The sequence below is a fragment of the Capra hircus genome, chromosome 8 (assembly GCF_001704415.2).
Source record: "Capra hircus breed San Clemente chromosome 8, ASM170441v1, whole genome shotgun sequence".
Taxonomy (NCBI): domain Eukaryota; kingdom Metazoa; phylum Chordata; class Mammalia; order Artiodactyla; family Bovidae; genus Capra; species Capra hircus.
Genome location: NC_030815.1, coordinates 25,158,405 through 25,178,599, shown reverse-complemented (window position 1 = coordinate 25,178,599; position 20,195 = coordinate 25,158,405). Strand labels below are relative to the sequence as shown.

The following is a 20,195-nucleotide window of genomic DNA, read 5'->3' as shown; positions in this document are numbered from 1 at the left end:
TTTAAACTGCATTGAATCTTCAATCTACAAACATGGATTCTCACTATGTATTTTGATACTATTTCTCATTCTACAAGGCTACCATTACCCTGATAACCAGATAACCAAACCAGACAAAGCGAAAGTGAAAGTGAAAGTAAAGTCGCTCAGTCATGTCTGACTCTGCGACCCCATGGACTGTAGCCTACCAGGCTCTTCTGTCCATGGGATTTTCCAAGCAATAGTACTGGAGTGGATTGCCATTTGCCAAAAAGGAAATTACAGTGATACCAATATCACTGATAAACATAGATGCTAAAATCCTCAACAAAATACTAGCAAACAGAATCCAACAACACGTTAAAAGGATCATATACCATGATCAAGTGAGGTTTATCCCAGGGATGCAATGCATATACTGATACTTCAGTATATGAAAACCAATCAATGTGATATACCACATTAGCAAACTAAAGGATAAAAACCATATGATAATCTCAATCAATGTAGAAAAAAATTTCAACAAAATTAAACCAATTTATGATTAAAAAAAAGAAAAACTTTCCAGAAAGTAGGCATGGGGGAACCTATTCTCAATATAATAAAGGCCAGATACAACAAACCCACAGCAAACATTATTCTCAACTTTTGAAAAACTGAAAGCATTTCTTTAACATCAGGAACAAGATGAGGGTGCCCACTCTCACCACTATTATTCAACATAGTTTTGGAAATTCTATCCACAGCAACCAAAGAAAAAGAAATAAAGGGAATCCAAACTGGAAAAGAAGAGGTAAAACGCTCACTGTTTGCAGATGCCATGATACTACACATAGAAAATCCTAAAGATGCCACCAGAAAACTACTAGATCTATTTCAATAAAAAATTTAGTAAAGTCACAAAACACAAAATAAATACACAGATTTAAAATTAAAAAAAATAAAAAATAAAACATTTTAAATCTTTAAATAAATAAATAAATAAATAAATACACAGAAATCTCTTGCATACTTATACACTAACAACAACAAAATCAGAAAGAGAAGTTAAGGAAACAATCCCATTTATCACTGCAACAAAAAGAGTAAAATACCTAGGAATAAACCTACCTAAGACAAAGGAGCTATTTACAGAAAACTATAGACACTGATGAGAGAAATCAAAGATGACAAAAACAGTGGAGAGAGACACCATGTTCTTAGACTGGAAAAATCAATACTGTGAAAATGACTGTACTACCCACAGCAATTTACGGATTCAGTGCAATCCCTATCAAAATTACCAGTGGTATTTTTCACAGAGCTGGGACCAAAAAATTTATAATTTGTACGGAAACACAGAAGACCGCAAACAGCCAAAACAATCTTGAGAAAGAAAAATGGAGCTGGAAGAATCAGGCTCCCGGACTTCAGACTGTGGTTATTGCTTAGTTTCTAAGCCATATCCAAATCTTTGTGATGCCACGGATTGCAGGCTTTTCTGTCCATAGGATTTTCCAGGCAAGAATATTAGAGTTGGTTGCCATGCCCTCCTCCAAGGGATCTTCCCAACCCAGGGATCAAACCCATGTCTCTTATGTCTCCTGCATTGGCAGGAGGGTTCTTTACCAATAGAGCCACCTAGGAAGCCTTCAGACTATACTACAAAGCTACAGTAATCACTATAGTATGGTATTGGCAGTTTTTTCTTTTTAATTGATCTTACTTTTAGGCCTAAATTCCTGAGCTACCCTCTATCACAGGATAGTTTAGTAATCTGCCTCTGATTAACCAGAAGTTATACGTAAGCACCCTCCTCCTAGTGGCTCAGACGATAAAGAGTCCACCTGCAATGTGGGAGACCTGAGTTCAGTCCCTGGGTGGGAAAGATCCCCTGGAGGAGGGCATGGCAACCCACTCTGCTATTCTTGCCTAGAGAATTCCCATGGACAGAGGATCCTAGTGGGCTACAGTCCATGAGATCACAGACTTGGACACAAAAGAGTGACTAAGCACACATACTTAGGCACCTTAAGCCGCTAAGGTTTTCACCATTTGCTAATGAATCTGTGTGTGAGTTGGAGAATATAGTCAAAGATTGTACAGTTTGCAACTTTTTCCCAGCTTTTATCTTCTGCCAGGCTATCTCATATCTCCTCTGCATATGCACCAGGCATCATGTTCAGCCAAGAAAGATGAGTGAATACCTAGACCCTTTCTCTGATCTCTTGAGCCTGCACACTGCCTTGCCCATATGCACAGTCTTCCAGACCATCAGGAATATGTATGAGCTTATCAAGGCCCACCTCTGAGTCTGTCTCATTCTCTGAGTCTCTTGGTAAATTTCTGACTGATCTACTGGTCTGTTGCTTGTTTCAAGTAGTACTGCAACCTCAAACTAACCGCAGAAGCTGTCTTCCCTAATTTTTTTGCCATTAATGTCACTATTGTTTTTACTGAATTGCCTGAGTACGCACTTTTCTCCAATCAGCCCCCACTGGCAGCAAAGTTGCTGGTTTTCGCAGCCTAGCCTGCCCAAAGCAGAACTACCACACAGATGGAACTTGAGGGAGGGGTGATGGAAGCAGCCCCAGGATAAAACACCACACACTCCCACTGTTCATAACATGGTTTAGTAGTTTGTCTTGAATAAATGGTTCTCAATTTGTTGTACCCCTTGGGTTGAGTTCCAGAACCCTAAACTGGTTGGTTTTTACTGTTTTGTCCAGTTTTATTGTTGCCTTTTTGGGGAGAGAATTTGTCAAGTTCCTCACTCTGCCACGCTGTAAGTCCTGACATCCCCACCCCCAGGCACACTCTTAAGCTTATTTCAGGCTAATAATACTACCAACTATTTATTTTAAATTGGCTTCATTTTAATTGAAAATCTAATCTTTCTCCAAGAGCTATTAATGGCTCTATCAGCATCTTGAAAGCATTAGGGGGCCTTAGAGGGAACCATCTTGCTGAATATAAACCACATGTTTCCCCCTCAGACTTCAAGCCTCACTGAAACGAGGGTATCTACCTGTAGATGCCTATACACTGCCTCAAGGTACATGGGAGTGGGTAGGACAGGGTTTTCTGGGCCTCTCCTGTGATGGATGAAGTGTTAAGAAAACAGGTTCCTAAACTGAGAGTTGCCTCATATGATTTCTGATACCCAACAATACAGTGGAAACCACATTATTATCCAACCTCCTAACTTCCTCCACCCAGCGTATATTACAAAAAAACCTCAGAATTCCACATGACAAACTATTCACATGCCTGAAAAGCCATCAATAAAAGCCCTTCAGGGCCAGGGTGTCATGTGCATAATTGGCAAGAACCTCTTTAAAAGGGATTCCATTCAATAATGTGCCTTAAAAAAAAAAAGAAAAGAAAAGCTAAACCTAAAGCTGAGCATCAAGTAATTACACTCTCAATCTTTCCAATTGCACAGTGTTTTGAAAATGTTAAAATTACAACCAAATGCTGCTGGAGCAAATTTTACTAGTGGTTTTCTGGAGGCCAGTAAAGGCACTGGCCATAGAGTAGTAAGAGAAAAGTCTGCATATTTTTCCTATGCAACAATAGCAAGCAGAGCATATAGACAGAATAGAGATGCACCCATTGAAATACATCTATTTAATGGCCTTGATCTTTGGTTTCTACCCCACCTTCCCTTTGGAAGGAGAATCAATGTATAGACAGAAAACCATAAACACTGCTGCAGAAGACTTATTAAGGCAATACTATTTCCATAAGAGAAACAAGTCATCACAGGAGCGATCAGCCAACACATAAGGCAAGGATGTGGCCCCTCAAATATGCATGAGGCTGTGCAGGAAGCAAAGAGCAAATGTCCCGGGTCTTCCCCAGGCTTCACTCCTGCCCTTGGCTGGCACCCACCGAGAAACAGACCTGGTGGGAATATGTGCAACTGTAATGCCAAACCGTGTCACCGGGAGCCCTTGTAAACAGAGATCTAGAACTATTCGTTCACTTATTACCTCACTAAACACATCTTCACCGCAGCATCCCCTGTGCTAAAAGCAGAAAATAAATGTTTGGCATTTAAGGCCAAGTTTTGGAAGCCACTATATCCTAGAGGAGTAATGGAAAAAATTAACCAGAGATTATATGATATGGTAAGTATTATTCAAAAAACTACGTTACACATAGGTTACAACTGACACCGAATGACAGATGTTTTCTTTGACTACAAACTGAATTGATTTTAAACCTGAATTTCAGAGGAGAACTATGAAACCTACCCTCAGGTACAGATGGAGCCAGAATAAACCCAAAAGGTCTAAGCATGCCTGGTTCGGAACAGTCCTACTGCTACTTCATTAAGCCTGGGTAAGTACACGTTTGGTAGGAATGTAAATTGGTGCAGCCACTATGAAGAACAGTATCGAGGTTCCTTTAAAAAACTAAAAACAGGGCTTCCCTGGTGGCTCAGTGGTAAAGAATCCACCAGCCAATGCAAGAGACATGGGTGCAATCCCTGATCTGGGAAGATCCCACATGCCTCTGAGCAACCAAGACCGTGTGCCAACATCACTGAGCCTGTGCTCTGGAGCCTGACAGCCGCAGCTCCTGAAGCCCAAGGGCCTAGAGCCGGTGTTCCACAACAAGAGAAGCCGCTGCAATTAGAAGCCCACACACTCAACTGGAGAGCAGCCCCTGCCTGCTGGAGCTGGAGAAAAGCCTGCACAGCACTGAAGACCCAGAACATTCATACATAAATAAATTAAATCATTTTTTAAAAAAAGAACGAGAACAAATCTTTTGGGGAAAAAAAAATGAAAAACAGAGCTACCATTTGATCCAGCAATCTCACTACTGGGCATATCCTCTGGAGAAAAAAAAAAAAAAAAAAACAATTTGAAAAGATCCATGCACCCTCAACGTTCATTGCAACACTGTTTACAATAACCAGGTCATGGAAGCAACCTAAATGTCTATCAACAGAGGAGTGGATAAAGATGACATGGTACATGTATACAGTGGAGTATTACTCAGCCATGAAAAGGAACAAAAGCATGCCAATTGCAGCAACACGGATGGACCCAGAGATTATCACACTAAGTGAAGAAAGTCAGACAAATACCATATGATATTACTTGTATGTGGAATCTAAAGAAAGTGTACAAATAAATTCATCTATAAAATAGAAATAGAATTACAAATATAGAAAAACTTGTTACCGGGGGGCAGAGGGAAGGAATAAACTGGAGTATTGGGATTAACATATACACACTATTATATATAAAACAGATAACAAAGAAGGACCTACTTTATAGCACAGGGAACTCTACTCAATACTCTGTAATGGCTTATATGGGAAAAGAATCTAAAAAAGAGTGGAATCGATATATAGCTGATTCACTTTGCTATACAGCAGAAACTAATACAACAGTGTAAATCAACCGTACTTCAATTTAAGAAAAAAATTTAAGTCTGTGTCAGCAGACAAATTTCTGGTACCTATTATAACTGCTTTATAAAAAAGAAAATAGGGTTTTCTCAACACTAACTTTCTCAGTAAGGCAAAGTTAGCCATGACTCAGTTTTAGCAGTAGAATACTATCCTCTGGTTTGCAGAGCGTAATTTGAGATGTAAATGTTTAGAGAAGGGGAAGAATATGGCAGATTAGATATTTTTTTCTGTGTGTTGATTTTGAGTGGGGATTATTTTGTGGGAGAAGTGGAGGGAGATGTCCTTTTAAATAATATCACTGGGATACTCCATCCTTGTCAACCATTAAGGAAAGCAGGGAGTATTTCCCAGTATTTCTCTCCTTGCACCCAGGGCAAGGTGGAGAGGGGAAGTTGAGCTGAGCAGACAGCTGTTCTGAGGAGCCTCTGTCAAGACTTGTAAATCCAGGAGCCCACAGGGAGGATGTAGAGAGGAGAGGATGCAGTCAGATGAGCCCTACCAGAAGCCCTGCCTCCTCACCCATCAAAGGGAAGTGCTCAGTTGGGCTCTGTTTTTTTCCTGCCTGCTCAGTGTCCATCTTTTGCCCTCCTATAAACACTGGGATGAAAAGGGAAACAGAGGAGCCCTGCAGAGGCCAAAGTGCCACCCCACAACGTGCCTCATTGGGCTGACTCCTTAATACAACGTCTGCTATGGTGCCTGCCTTGTTGAGGGTAACAGACAAAGGAAAAGGCAGACCCCTGCTCTCTTAGAGCCTGCAGTCTAGCCAAAGAGACAAATGTTACACTGAATTACAAAATGAATTACAAAACAAGGTAGGGCAAGTCAGCCTTCAAGCACCTTACAGGATGTGTCTGGTCTGGCATCACACCTTCGGAAGGTGCGATGCTTCAGCCCTTTGCAGAAGGATGATCACTGGAGAGGGGACGGGAGAGTGGCTCTCTAAAGAGGGAAGGGCAGTGCAACATGCCCTGAGACAGAAAAGAAGCGGAGCAAAGCAACTGAAAGCACCTCCCGTGGCCAGAGCAGAGGGGCTCAGGGAGGAGGAGCAAATCTTCAAGGCAGCAGAGGAGGGGGCAAAGGTGTGGGAGTTTCTCCTAAGAACTGGAGTGATTATTTGATGAGTTTTAGGTGGAGAAGAGGTCAGCTGAGACTTCTATTTTCAAAAGATCTCTCTGCTTGCTTTCTGTGGCCAACAGAGATGAGCTGATAAGGTTGGAGAGATGCGCTGCTAGGCGTCCAGTGGTAGACATGGAGAAGGCAGGGTTTGGTTGTCACCAGGAGGAGGCAACAGAAGGACAGAAGAAAGAGGGGGTTAAGAGAGGGGCTGTAGTGATACAATGTGGAATAAGCTGCATGGGAACAGACACAGGAGGGGCTGATGATGATGAGAAGGAGGGTTGAGGCATCAGTGGGCGGGAGGTCCCAGTGAGGCCAAGGACTGTCACGGTGGGAGTAAATACCAGAGCCAAAAGGACCGGATGGTGGAGGGCATGAAGGTGGAGCTGTCTGGGGACTTGACAACGTCCAGAATGTGGCTTGGCAAAAGGTGGCTATGGAAGAGTAAAAGGTAATAGGTGACACTAAAGAAAGTAAAAGGACAAAAGAAAAGAAAAAGCAGAGATACTCAGCCACATTTAGAATCTTCCAGAATGATAGATTAACAGCTCCTGGAAGGGCTTCAGGATGATTCCTACATCCCCTCCAGCCTCTCCACCTCCCCATGGCCAAGTGTTAAGCTTGACCAAATAAGCCACTACTGGGGACTTCCCTGGTGGTCCAATGGTTAAGACTCCATGCTTCCAATGCAGCGCTGCGGGTTAGATCACTGGTTAGGGAACTAAGGGGCTTCCCTGATAGCTCAGTTGGTAAAGAATCCACCTGCATTGCAGGAGACCCCAGTTTGATTCCTGGGTTGGGAAGATTCACTGGAGAAGGGATAGGCTACCCACTCCAGTATTCTTAGGCTTGCCTTGTGGATCAGCCGGTAGATAATCTGCCTGCAATGTGGGAGACCAGGGTTCGATCTCCAGGGAAGATCCCCTGGAGAAGGGAAAGGCCACCCAACTCCAGTATTCTGGCCTGGAGAATTCCATGGACTGTATAGTCCGTGGGGTTGCAGAGTCAGACACGACTGAGCAACTTTCACTTTCACGGGGAACTAAGATCCCATGTGCTGCATGATGCAGCCAGATTTTTTAAATAATAATTTTAAAAAGCCACTATCACCACAGGCATGCAGGCATCACAGACACGTGACAGGGACAGTTTTGCGCATATTCTTAGGGCAACCGTGTACATCATAAGCACACAGTTACTGATCACAAACCTGGCCTCCATCCCCATGGCGTCAGTCCTGTGGCTCGTGCTCCATAGAGTCAGTGACTGCCACCTGCTACACACACCACCCGATATCCTGTCTCTCCCACCAGACTACAAAGTCAAGGGCAGGTCATTATGCTTCCCTCAAGGGTCCTAATACCATGCCTGGAATGCAGAAAATGCCCAGTAAAGGAGGAACCCATCTCGTTAAAATGAAGTTCAAAACTAGCAAAACTAATTTACGAAGTTCAGAGTCAGCACAGTGGTTCTCTTCTGGGTGGGGACGGTAACTAGAAGGGAGTATCGATGCTATACATTTCAATCTGCATCCTGTTTCTATACGTATTCACTCAAAATTCATTGGTCTAATTTGCCTTTGTACTGTCAGCTATCTGGCAACTCACCAAGGGATTCTCACTTTCCTCTAGGACTTTCCTAAAACTTTTGCAGTCCAATAGGAATTACCTACAGCAAATACAGCACAAGGAAATCTACTCAATATTTTATAATACCTAAATGGGAACAAAATTGAAGAAGAATAGATAGAAGAAGCACAAGCTGGAATCAAGAGTGCCAGGAGAAATATCCATAACCTCAGATATGCAGATGACACCACCCTTATGGCAGAAAGTGAAGAGGAGCTAAAAAGCCTCTTGATGAAAGTGAAAGAGGAGAGTGAAAAAGTTGGCTTAAAGCTCAACATTCAGAAAACGAAGATCATGGCATCTGGTCCCATCACTTCATGGGAAATAGATAGGGAAACAGTGGAAACAGTGTCAGACTTTATTTTGGGGGGCTCCAAAATCACTGCAGATGGTGATTGCAACCATGAAATTAAAAGACGCTTACTCCTTGGAAGAAAAGTTATGACCAACCTAGATAGCATATTGAAAAGCAGAGACATTATTTTGCCAACAAACGTCCATCTAGTCAAGGCTATGGTTTTTCCAGTAGTCACGTATGGATGTGAGAGTTGGACTGTGAAGAAAGCTGAGCACCAAAGAATTGATGCTTTTGAACTGTGGTGTTGGAGAAGACTCTTGAGAGTCCCTTGGACTGCAAGGAGATCCAATCAGTCCATCCTAAAGGTGTTCTAAAGAACACCCTGGGTGTTCTTTGGAAGGAATGATGCTAAAGCTGAAACTCCAGTACTTTGGCCACCTCATGTGAAGAGTTGACTCACTGGAAAAGACTCTGATGCTGGGAGGGATTGGGGACAGGAGGAGAAGGGGACGACAGAGGATGAGATGGCTGGATGGCATCACTGACTCAATGGACGTGAGTTTGAGTGAACTCCGGGAGATGGTGATGGACAGGGAGTCCTGGCGTGCTGCGACTCATGGGGTCGCAAAGAGTCAGACACGACTGAGTGACTGAACTGACCGAAGTATACATATAACTGAATCACTTCTCTGTACTCCTGAAACTAACACAACATTGTTAATCAACTGCACTCCAATGTAAAATTTAAAAATTTTTAAAGATTAAAAGGATTGATGTATATAGCAAAATAGTTCTTCAGGGGGAGGTACTCAGCCCATTAAAAAATAAAACAATTTTAAAAATTCACTAGTCTCTATCATTACATATTTGCACATTTTTCTGTATGTTACATTTCCATAATTTTTTAACAAATGAATGAATCAATCAGTGGTGAAACCCAACTTGGCTTAAACTTGAACTGCTTGCCCAATACAGGATGGGAATGGCAAGCTGAGGCAGGCACTGGCAAATATTTTCTGTCGGAGGCCAGATATTAAATGTCTTAGGCCTTGCATGCCATATGATTTCTACCACAGCTACTCAACTTTGCTGCCGAAGCACAAACTTAGCCATAGATAATATAGAAACCCAATGGGAGTGGCCGTGTTCCAACAAAACATACTTATGATGCTGAACTCTGAATTTCATTTAATATTCACATGCCCTAAAGTAATAGTCTTTCTCATTTTTTTTAATCATTCAAAAATTTAAAAACCATCCTTACCTCTCCAGCTGCACAGAAACAGGCTGAAGGCCAGATTTGGCCACAGGAAAGACTGTCCAGCCTGTGCACTGAGGGTGTGTGTGCATAAAACCCATTCCCCAGTCAGCACCTAGGCTCAGCCCATCCTCCCCCAACCCTGCCCCTCCAGCCCTCTCCCACCTTTGTAAGTAGGCAGGCTCTCCATCTTGTCCCCACAAGGGTATTTACTGTCCCGAGGTTTGATGGGATCCACTCGACAGAGGGGGTAAGGGTTGTAATCTTGTTTATACGTGGTCTGCAGATCCATGTTCTCTTCACTTGGGACGAACGGGTGGGGCTGGTGGATCTTCACTGGTAACACTTTGTGAGGCCCAAAGTCTCTCCTGTAGGAAAATAAGCACACGCCTTGGGAGCCCTTGCCTCAGAATAAGGCTCATGGTTTCCATTCAACCCAATTCTATAGGCGCTTGCTGAGAAGCCATCCTCTCCTCTCTGCTTTCACTGCTCTGCCTCCTGTTTCCCACTTTTGACAAAGACATTGCCATCTGCTTCTCACTCAAGTTATACACCGTCAAGGGCCAGCCACTCACCAGGTGCGTGCTCCCTACCTCCACCCTGCAGCTCATCGGTTCCTCTTTCCTCCTCAGTTCAGACCCTGACCATTTCTCATGCGGGTCATGTTATAATATATGACCTGGGCTTCCTGAATTACCCCTACCACCTGCCACTCTTCTGTCCTAGAGAGCCAAAATCAACTTGTCTGAACCCCAAATCTTACCCTTTTATTCCCTGGCTTAAAAATCTTCCAGATAAAGCCAATGTTCTAGCACGGGATGTAAACCTTCCTGGACCCACCTCGGCCTTCCTCCCGGGCCACATCATCCCCTCCTCTTCCCCCTCATCTCACCACCATCCCACTGCAGCCACCCAGGACCACTGAGTTCTCTCCTGCGCCTGCTACCTCCACCTTCCCACCCAACCTGTTCACTGTGGAGCTGACTTCTATTTTTCAGGTCCCACCACCTCCTTCTCTATGCTCCCAATAGCTCATGCTAAAAGTTATCTTCTTCCTCTACTTAACCTCATAGAAAACCCAGAAGAAAAGGCCAAAAAATGCAGACAATGAACCTTTCACTTCTCAGCTCTCTGGCATCAGCACTCCCATTATTTCAGGGAATATGGAAACAATGGAATAGAAAAATCAAGATATTCTATGAAAAACAAGTATCATATACAAATGCATATATATGGAATCAAGAAAAATGGTACAGATGAACCTATTCGCAGGCAGGAATAAAGTCACCAACTTAGAAAACAGACATGTAGACACACAGCAGAGAGGGAAAGGGAGGGGGGTGCAAACTGGGAGAGCGGCACTGACCTACAGAGAGAGAGAGAGAGAGAGAGTGAGTGAGTGAGTGAGTGAGTGTGAGTGTGTGTGTGTGTGTGTGTGTGTGTGTGTGTGTGTCAGTCATGTTCGACTCTTTGCAACCCCGTGAACTTCAGAGGCAAGAATACTGAAGTGGGTGCCATTCCCTTCTCCAAGGGATCTTCCCAACCCAGGGATTGAACCTGGGTCTCCTACACTGCAGGCAGATTCTTTATCTTCTGAGCCACCAGGGGAGCCCACGTGTAGAACAGATGGCTAGTGAGACGCTGGGTGTTTAACTGCAATGAGCTCAGCTCGATGCTCTGTGATGATGTAGAGGGGTGGGAATAGAAGCTCGAGAAGGAGGCAATAAATGTATACATATGGTTGATTCACTTTGTTGTACAGTAGAAACTAAATACAACATTGTAAAGCAATTTATACTCCCAACTTAAAAAAAAAAAAGAAAGAAAACGCATGACACTCTTTACTATACACTCCCTTCCCAAAGCACCCCACAGTTCTACAAAGACCGAGACACTGCAGCACGAAGTACCCTGGCTCAGCCTGGGCACCCACTGCCCACCAGCTGCCCGGGGCAAACTCTCTCCAGCATACATTCCCCCCTTCCTCCAAGAACTTCTGCTTCACAAAACAGGCTGTTCTTGCCTGAAACTCATTTATCCAACTGGACAGGGGGAAGGTGGCTTTTCCCTAATGGCACTTCCAAAACGACCTCACCAAAGGAAGGGGAAGGCTTCCGGACAGGAAGACATTGGGCCCAAACACCAGTAAAAACCTACTTCCCCGCCGAAATCTGGAGCAGTGTTAGTGAGCCACGCTTGACTAGCAGAGGCAACACGCTCCACTGTAACCTGTCTTGCATGAATTATACATATGGTTGTCAATAAACCCAAACCAGGGACTGAAAGTGCTTGGCGGGAGGGGAGGAAAGAGTTAGGAAGCCGGAGAATTAGTTTCCCTAGGGCTCCAAAGGGGAAACAGGAGATGCTTCAGTTGAACTCCCTGTAACACCCTCTGGGTAGGTTTAAAAATACATCTCAGCAGCAGTTACCGGGCCTGCAGCCTGGGCTCTGTCCCCAGGGACCCCATGTTGGCAAATAGCAAGAGGAAGCCAAAGACCTGAGGCAGCTGAAATCTGACAGTTAAGTCAGGGTTTATGGAGGGAATGGGCTGAATAAGAACCCAGGGATCAGCTCCCCGCTCCTACTCTTCTAAGTGTGCAAGTACCTCACACTGATATCTGTTCAAAGCTAAACCAGCTGCAGCAGGGAACTAGGACAGTCAGGCCCCCAGGCTGCCAAGAGAAATGGGAAGGCCCAGAAAACACTGGCTGATAACCAGTTAACTGCAAAGCGGCTTTCATCAGAAAGTTTGTGTTCTCGAGGAGGGCTCCCAAGGGGAGGTGGTCTCCTTACTCCCCAGAGGACTGGAGTGGGGTTGGAGGCAGCCTGAGACCTACAGCCCCACACAAACCTGTGTTCACTGATGGCTACCCAAGAGTTCAGCCTTGTTCACTCCAAGAACGTGCATCAGAAGATACCAGGCGGCAGGTGATGAGGAACAAAGCTGAATGCCCACGCTGCCCCGCAGAGCCCTCCCAGGCCCAGAGCAGCCAGGGGTGCCCTCCTGCCATGGGCCCGTCGCACCCTGGAACCTGCACATGGAACGCGAGACATTCTCTTCTGCTGATACTTCTACTGAGGGAACCCACCTCCCCTCAGAGGTGCGACCTTCCTACAAGGGCTGCCAGGCTCTATGATAACCCCATTTCCTGCTGCTACAAGAAGAAAAAAAAAAAAACAGGACTTCCCTGGTGGCGCAGTGGATAAGAATCCACCTGACAACACAGAGAGTACAGGTTCAATCCCTGGTCCAGGAAGATTCTACATGCCTCAGCAGCTAAGCCCATGCACCATGCCTAACTGAAGCCCTTGCTTTCTAGAGCCCATGCTCTGCAACAAGAGAAAGCCTGTGCATGACAGTGAAGACCCAACACAGCCAAAAGTAAATTTTTAAACAGAAAAGCACAGATGATTGCCTACAACTAACTTCACCAATTCATGGACTTTTCCTGAAGTTGGTTTCTCAATAGCGAAAGGTGATGCAGCAAAATCCTCATTTACCATGTTCGAGGAACGAGATTGTTAACTGAATCTTCCTCTCCAACACAAAATTCAAGACAGTTTATGAAACAACATCAATGGATTGAATTTACTGATCAGTTATAACCAAGACAAACAATCTTGGGGAGGGGGGCAATGATCTACCCCTGAAGAGAGGAAAGTAGCTTAAACTTTAGTTCATTTATCCTCGACCCAAAATTATTTATCATGGCTTAAGAATGAATTGAATCAGAATTTATATGTTTCCTCATTATGTTTTTATGTTCAGAACATTTACTGAAATCTATCGTTAACCGCAACATAACTGCAGGTCCCCAACCTCTCATAATCTTACAGCCTTTAAGTTCATGTAAAAGAAAAATATTTTATCCTTCCCAGAAATTGCTCAAATTTAGTAGGTTGGTGTTTGTTTTTAATGATACTCCCTTCTCTTCCTGGGGTACATTTCCTAGCTCCTGTGCCCATTTTGACTCTGAATCAAGGAAAAAAATGGTTAAAGATGTTAAGTTTCTTTTAGGTGCATAGTCATAAAAGTTATCTAGTACGGAAAGCCCCGAGTTAAACTCTGAGTTAAGTAAAGGTTAAAGAGAACCTGCTGGGAAGCCAAAACAATTTGACTTCCCATCATTAGGCAGAGTTAAAGGAAGGCATTTGACAAGAGTCTGGCAAAAGGAAGAAATTATAACATAATAGCTAACCAGGGTCATGAGCCTGGAAGAGGGAAAAGGATATTTCCATTATGATAAAAGAGCTACACAATACTTTGTTCAATCTATTTTTAATTTTTTTAAAATGCTTAATATTTGTATAAACTTGGCATGCTAGAGAATTTTTTTTTTAATCTGGCCATCCCAATTTGCATGTGGGATCCCAACCAGGGATCAAACCTGTAGCCCCTGCACTGGAAAAGTAGAGTCTTAACCCCTGGACCGCCAGGAAGTCCCTATTTTTAATGTTTAGCTGTGCAAACTTCAGAATTTGTTAATATGCCCAAACAGTTGATCATATTAATAAGCAGAAATAATTCTAAGAGCTCCTGCCCAGAAATTAACCCATGCACTTATGATCAATTAATCTACAACAAAGGAACCCAGGATATATACAATGAAGAAAAGACAGTCTCTTCAGTAAGTGGTACTGGGAAAACTGGACACACACATGCAAAAGAATGAAGTTAGAACATTCTCTAACAATACATACAAAAATAAACTCAAAATGGATTAAAGACCTAAATGTAAGACCAGAAACTGTAACATCCTAGAAGAAAACGGAATACTCTGACATAAATCATACCAATAGTGTTTTTCAACCTGTTTTCAATATCTCCTAAAGCAAAGGAAATAAAAACAGAAATAAACAAATGGGACCTAACTAAAGTTGAAAGCTTTTATACAGTTCAATGAAATGAAAAGACAACCTACAATAAGGGAGAAAATATTTGCAAATGATATGAGTAGTAAGGGGTTAATATCCAACATATATAAACAGCTCATACAACAGAAAAAAAAAGTTTATTATAAAACAGAAGAGCTGAACAGTCAAAATTTTTCCAAAGAAGACAGGCAGATGGCCAACAGGCACAGAGAAATATGCTCAACATTGCTAATGATCAGGAAAACACAAATAAAAACCACAATGAGATATCACATCAGACCTGTCAGAATGACTATTATCAAAAAGAACACAAATAACAAATGTTGGAGGGGAAGTAGAATAAAGCGAGCTCTCGTACACTGTTGGTAGGAATGTAAATTGGTGCAGCCACTGTGGAAAACGGTATGAAGGCTTCTCAGAAAGCTAAAAACAGAACTACCATATGGCCCAGCAATTCCACTCCTGGGTATAGATCTGAAAGAAACAAAAACCCTAATTCAAAATGATACATGCACTTCTAGGTTCATTGCGGCACTACTTAAACAACTGGCAAGATGTGGAAGCAACTGAAGTGTTCATTAACTAATGAGCAGAAATTGTGTGGTGGGGGTACACCACACCTTTTCTGATACACACACACAATGGACTACTACTCAGACATAAAAAAGAATGAAGTTTTGCCATTTGCAATAACATGGACAGACTTGGAGGCTATTATTCTAAGAGAAACAAAACCAAAAAAGAGAAATACTGTGTGATATCACTTACATGTAGAATCTAAAAAATACAACAAACTAGTGAACATAACAAAAAAGAAGCAGACTCAAACCAGTGGTTACCAGTGGCGAGAAAGAGGGAGGGGCAATATAAATAAAAAGTAGAGGATTACATTATAAATAAAAAGTAGGGGATTAAGAGGCATAAACTATTATGCATAGAAATCTACAAGGGTATACTGTATAATACAGTAAAGCTAATATTTTACAATAGCTATTATGAAGTATAACCTTTAAAAGTTGTGACTCACGCTTCCCTGGTGGTCCAGTGGTTAAGAATCTGCCTTGCGATGCAGGGGACACAGCTTCTGTCCCTGGTCCTGGACGATCTCACATGCCTCGGAGCAACTAAGCCCGTGTGCCACAACTGCTGGGCCCGCACTCTAGAGCCTGCGCTCTGCGGCAAGAGAAGCCACTGCAAGGAGAAGGCCGCTCACCACAGCCAGAGAGCAGACCCCGCTCACCACAGCCAGAGAGCAGACCCCGCTCACCACAGCCAGAGAGCAGACCCCACTCACCACAGCCAGGGAGCAGACCCCGCTCACCACAGCCAGAGAGCAGACCCCGCTCACCACAGCCAGGGAGCAGACCCCGCTCACCACAGCCAGGGAGCAGACCCCGCTCACCACAGCCAGGGAGCAGACCCCGCTCACCACAACTAGAGAAAAGCCCATGCTCAGCAAGGAAGACAGAGTGCAGCCAGACAAACAGAGAATTCTTTTTAAAAAGTTGTGAATCACTACATTGTACACTTATAACCTATATAATAGTATACATCAACTACACTTCAATTCAGGGAAAAAAACAAAGCTCCTCCTCTTGGCCCAAAGGCAATCCTTTCACCCCACCCTAAATCTCCTCCCTCTTTCTCAAGGATCAGTGGTTTCACCTTTTCCTCTTACTGGCTGCTTTCTGTCAGTATTTAAACATTCTTCAGTCTTCCCCATTTTCAAAGAAAAACAATAAACAACCCTCATTGCAGTCCACTCCGCGTCTCTCCTCTAGACAGTTATCATTGTTGGTTAGTTGCTAAATCCTGTCCAATCTTTAGCAACCTCAACGCAAAATTCAAGTTAGTTTGTGAAAGAATATCTATGAATTGAATTTACTGATTAGTTATAACCAAGACAAATGATCTTGGGGAGGGGGGCAGTGATCTACCTCCAAAGAGAGGAAAGAAGCTTAAAGTTTAAGTCATTTATCCTCTACCCAAAAATATTTACTGTGGCTTTAGAGTGAATTGAATTAAAATTATATGTTTCCTCATTATGTTTTTATGTTCAGAACATTTACTGAAACCTATCACTAACCACAGCATAACTGCAGGTTATGTTCAGAGGCATGTGAGGTTTTCTCCAATCAGGGATCGAATCCATGTCTCCTGCATTAGCAGGCAGATTCTTTACTGCTGAGTCACCAGGGAAGACCCCTCTAGAGAAATGTTGTTGTTCCGTTGCCCAGTCGTGTCCAACTCTTCACAACCCCAGGGGGGCAGCCAGGCCTCCCTGTCCCTCACCGTCTCCTGGAGTTTGCCCAAGTTCATGTTCATTGCATCAGTGATGTCATCCAGTCATCTCATCCTCTGATGACCTCTTCTCCTTCTGCTTTCGATCTTTCCCAGCATCAGGGACTTTTCTAATGAGTCGTCTGTTCGCATCAGATAACCAAACTACTGGAGTTTCTGCATCAGTCCTTCCATGAGTATTCAGGGCTGATCTCCCTTAAGACTGACTGGTTTGATCTCCTAGCTGTCTAAGGGACTTTCAAGAGTCTTCTCCAGCACCACAGTTCAAAAGCATCAATTCTTTGGTGTTCTGCCTTCTTTACGGTTCAGCTCTCACAAGTCCCGTGTGTGACTACTGGGAAGACCACAGCCTTGACTATACGATCTTTGTCAGCAGCGTAATGTCTCTGCTTTTCAACACACTGTCTAGGTTTGTCATAACTTTTCTGCCAAGAAGCAATCATCTTCTGATGGCATGGCTACAGACACCATCTGCAGGGATTTTGGAGCCCAAGAATAGGAAATCAGTCGCTACTTCTACCTTTTCCCCTTCAATTTGCCATCCAGTAATGGAGTCGGATGCCATGATCTTAGTTTTTTTAATTCTTAGTCTTAAGTTGACTCTTTCACTCTCCTCCTTCACCCTCATCAAGAGGCTTTTTAGCTCCTCTTTGCTTTCTGCCATTCGAGTGGTATCACCCACATACCAGAGGTTGTTCATGTTTCTCCTGCCTATCTTGATTCCAGCTTGTAACTCATCCTGCCAGGCATTTCTCATAATGTGCTCAGCATATAGGTTAAACAAACAGGGTAACAGCAAACAGCCCTTTCATACTCCTTTCTTGATCATGAACCAATCAATTGTTCCATATCAAGCTCTAACTGTTGCTTCTTGACCCATATACAGGTTTCTCAGGAGACAGGTAGGATGGTCTGGAATTCCCATCTCTTTAAGAGCTTTCCACAGTTTGCCATGATCCACACAGTCAAAGGCTTTAGTGTAGTCGATGAAAGAGATAAGATGTTTTTCTGAAATTTCTTTGCTTTTTCTATAATCCAGCAAATGCTGGCAATTTGATCTCCAGTTCCTCTTCCTTTTCTAAACCCATCTTGGACATCTAGAAGCTCTTGGTTCACATTATGCTGAAGTCTAGCATGCAAGATTTTAAGCATGACCTTACTATCCTAGCCTGGAGAATCCCAGGGACGGGGGAGCCTTGTGGGCTGCCGTCTATGGGGTCACACAGAGTCAGACATGACTGAAGCGACTTGGTAGTAGTAGTACTAGCCTAGGAAGTGAGTACAACTGTCCAGTGGTTAGCACATTCTTTGGTACTACCCTCCTTGGGAAGTATAATGAGGACTGACCTTTTCCAGTCCTGTGGCCACTCCTGGGTCATCCCGATTTGCTGACAATTCAGTTCAGTCGCTCAGTCATGTCCGACTCTTTGTGACCCCATGAACCACAGCATACCAGGCCTCCCTGTCCATCACCAACTCCCGGAGTCCACTCAAACCCATGTCCATTCAGTCAGTGATGCCATCCAGCCATCTCATCCTCTGTCGTCCCCTTCTCCTCCTACCCTCAATCTTTGCCAGCACCAGGGTCTTTTCAAATGAGTCAGTTCTTTTTTTTTTTTTTTAATTTTATTTATTTTTTTATTTTTTAAATTTAAAAATCTTTAATTCTTACATGCGTTCCCAAACATGAACCCCCCTCCCACCTCCCTCCCCATAACATCTCTCTGGGTCATCCCCATGCACCAGCTCCAAGCATGCTGTATCCTGCATCAGACATAGACTGGCGATTCAATTCTTACATGATAGTATACATGTTAGAATGTCATTCTCCCAAATCATCCCACCCTCTCCCTCCCTCTGAGTCCAAAAGTCCATTATACACATCTGTGTCTCTTTCCCTGTCTTGCATACAGGGTCGTCATTGCCATCTTCCTAAATTCCATATATATGTGTTAGTATACTGTATTGGTGTTTTTCTTTCTGGCTTACTTCACTCTGTATAATCGGCTCCAGTTTCATCCATCTCATCAGAACTGATTCAAATGAATTCTTTTTAATGGCTGAGTAATACTCCATTGTGTATATGTACCACAGCTTTCTTATCCATTCATCTGCTGATGGACATCTAGGTTGTTTCCATGTCCTAGCTATTATAAACAGTGCTGCGATGAACATTGGGGTACATGTGTCTCTTTCAATTCTGGTTTCCTCGGTGTGTATGCCCAGCAGTGGGATTGCTGGGTCATAAGGTAGTTCTATTTGCAATTTTTTAAGGAATCTCCACACTGTTCTCCATAGTGGCTGTACTAGTTTGCATTCCCACCAACAGGGTAAGAGGGTTCCCTTTTCTCCACACCCTCTCCAGCATTTATTGCTTGCAGATTTTTGGATCACAGCCATTCTGACTGGTGTGAAGTGGTACCTCATTGTGGTTTTGATTTGCATTTCTCTAATAATGAGTGATGTTGAGCATCTTTTCATGTGTTTGTTAGCCATCCGTATGTCTTCTTTGGAGAAATGTCTATTTAGTTCTTTGGCCCATTTTTTGATTGGGTCGTTTATTTTTCTGGAATTGAGCTGCAGAAGTTGTTTGTATATTTTTGAGATTAGTTGTTTGTCAGTTGCTTCATTTGCTATTATTTTCTCCCATTCAGAAGGCTGTCTTTTCACCTTGCTTATATTTTCCTTCGTTGTGCAGAAGCTTTTAATTTTCATTAGATCCCATTTGTTTATTTTTGCTTTTATTTCCAGAATTCTGGGAGGTGGATCATAGAGGATCCTGCTGTGATTTATGTCTGAGAGTGTTTTGCCTATGTTCTCCTCTAGGAGTTTTATAGTTTCTGGTCTTACATTTAGATCTTTAATCCATTTTGAGTTTATTTTTGTGTGTGGTGTTAGAAAGTGATCTAGTTTCATTCTTTTACAAGTGGTTGACCAGTTTTCCCAGCACCACTTGTTAAAGAGATTGTCTTTACTCCATTGTATATTCTTACCTCCTTTGTCAAAGATAAGGTGTCCATATGTGTGTGGATTTATCTCTGGGCTTTCTATTTTGTTCCATTGATCTATATGTCTGTCTTTGTGCCAGTACCATACTGTCTTGATGACTGTGGCTTTGTAGTAGAGCCTGAAGTCAGGCAAGTTGATTCCTCCAGTTCCATTCTTCTTTCTCAAGATTGCTTTGGCTATTCAAGGTTTTTTGTATTTCCATACAAATCTTGAAATTATTTGTTCTAGTTCTGTGAAAAATGTTGCTGGTATCTTGATAGGGATTGCATTGAATTTGTAAATTGCTTTGGGTAGTATACTCATTTTCACTATATTGAT

At 43.0% G+C, this 20,195-nt stretch overlaps 1 protein-coding gene across 1 annotated transcript in view; it reads right to left on the bottom strand.

Moving 5' to 3' along the window:
* The window catches only part of SAXO1 (stabilizer of axonemal microtubules 1), a 115,149-nt gene that overhangs the window by 6,323 nt on the left and 88,631 nt on the right, over window positions 1-20,195 (bottom strand). Inside the window, exon 3 of the mRNA XM_018051921.1 lies at window positions 9,858-10,060. Coding sequence (XP_017907410.1) covers window positions 9,858-10,060 — 203 coding nt within the window. The remainder of the gene's footprint in view (window positions 1-9,857; window positions 10,061-20,195) is intronic.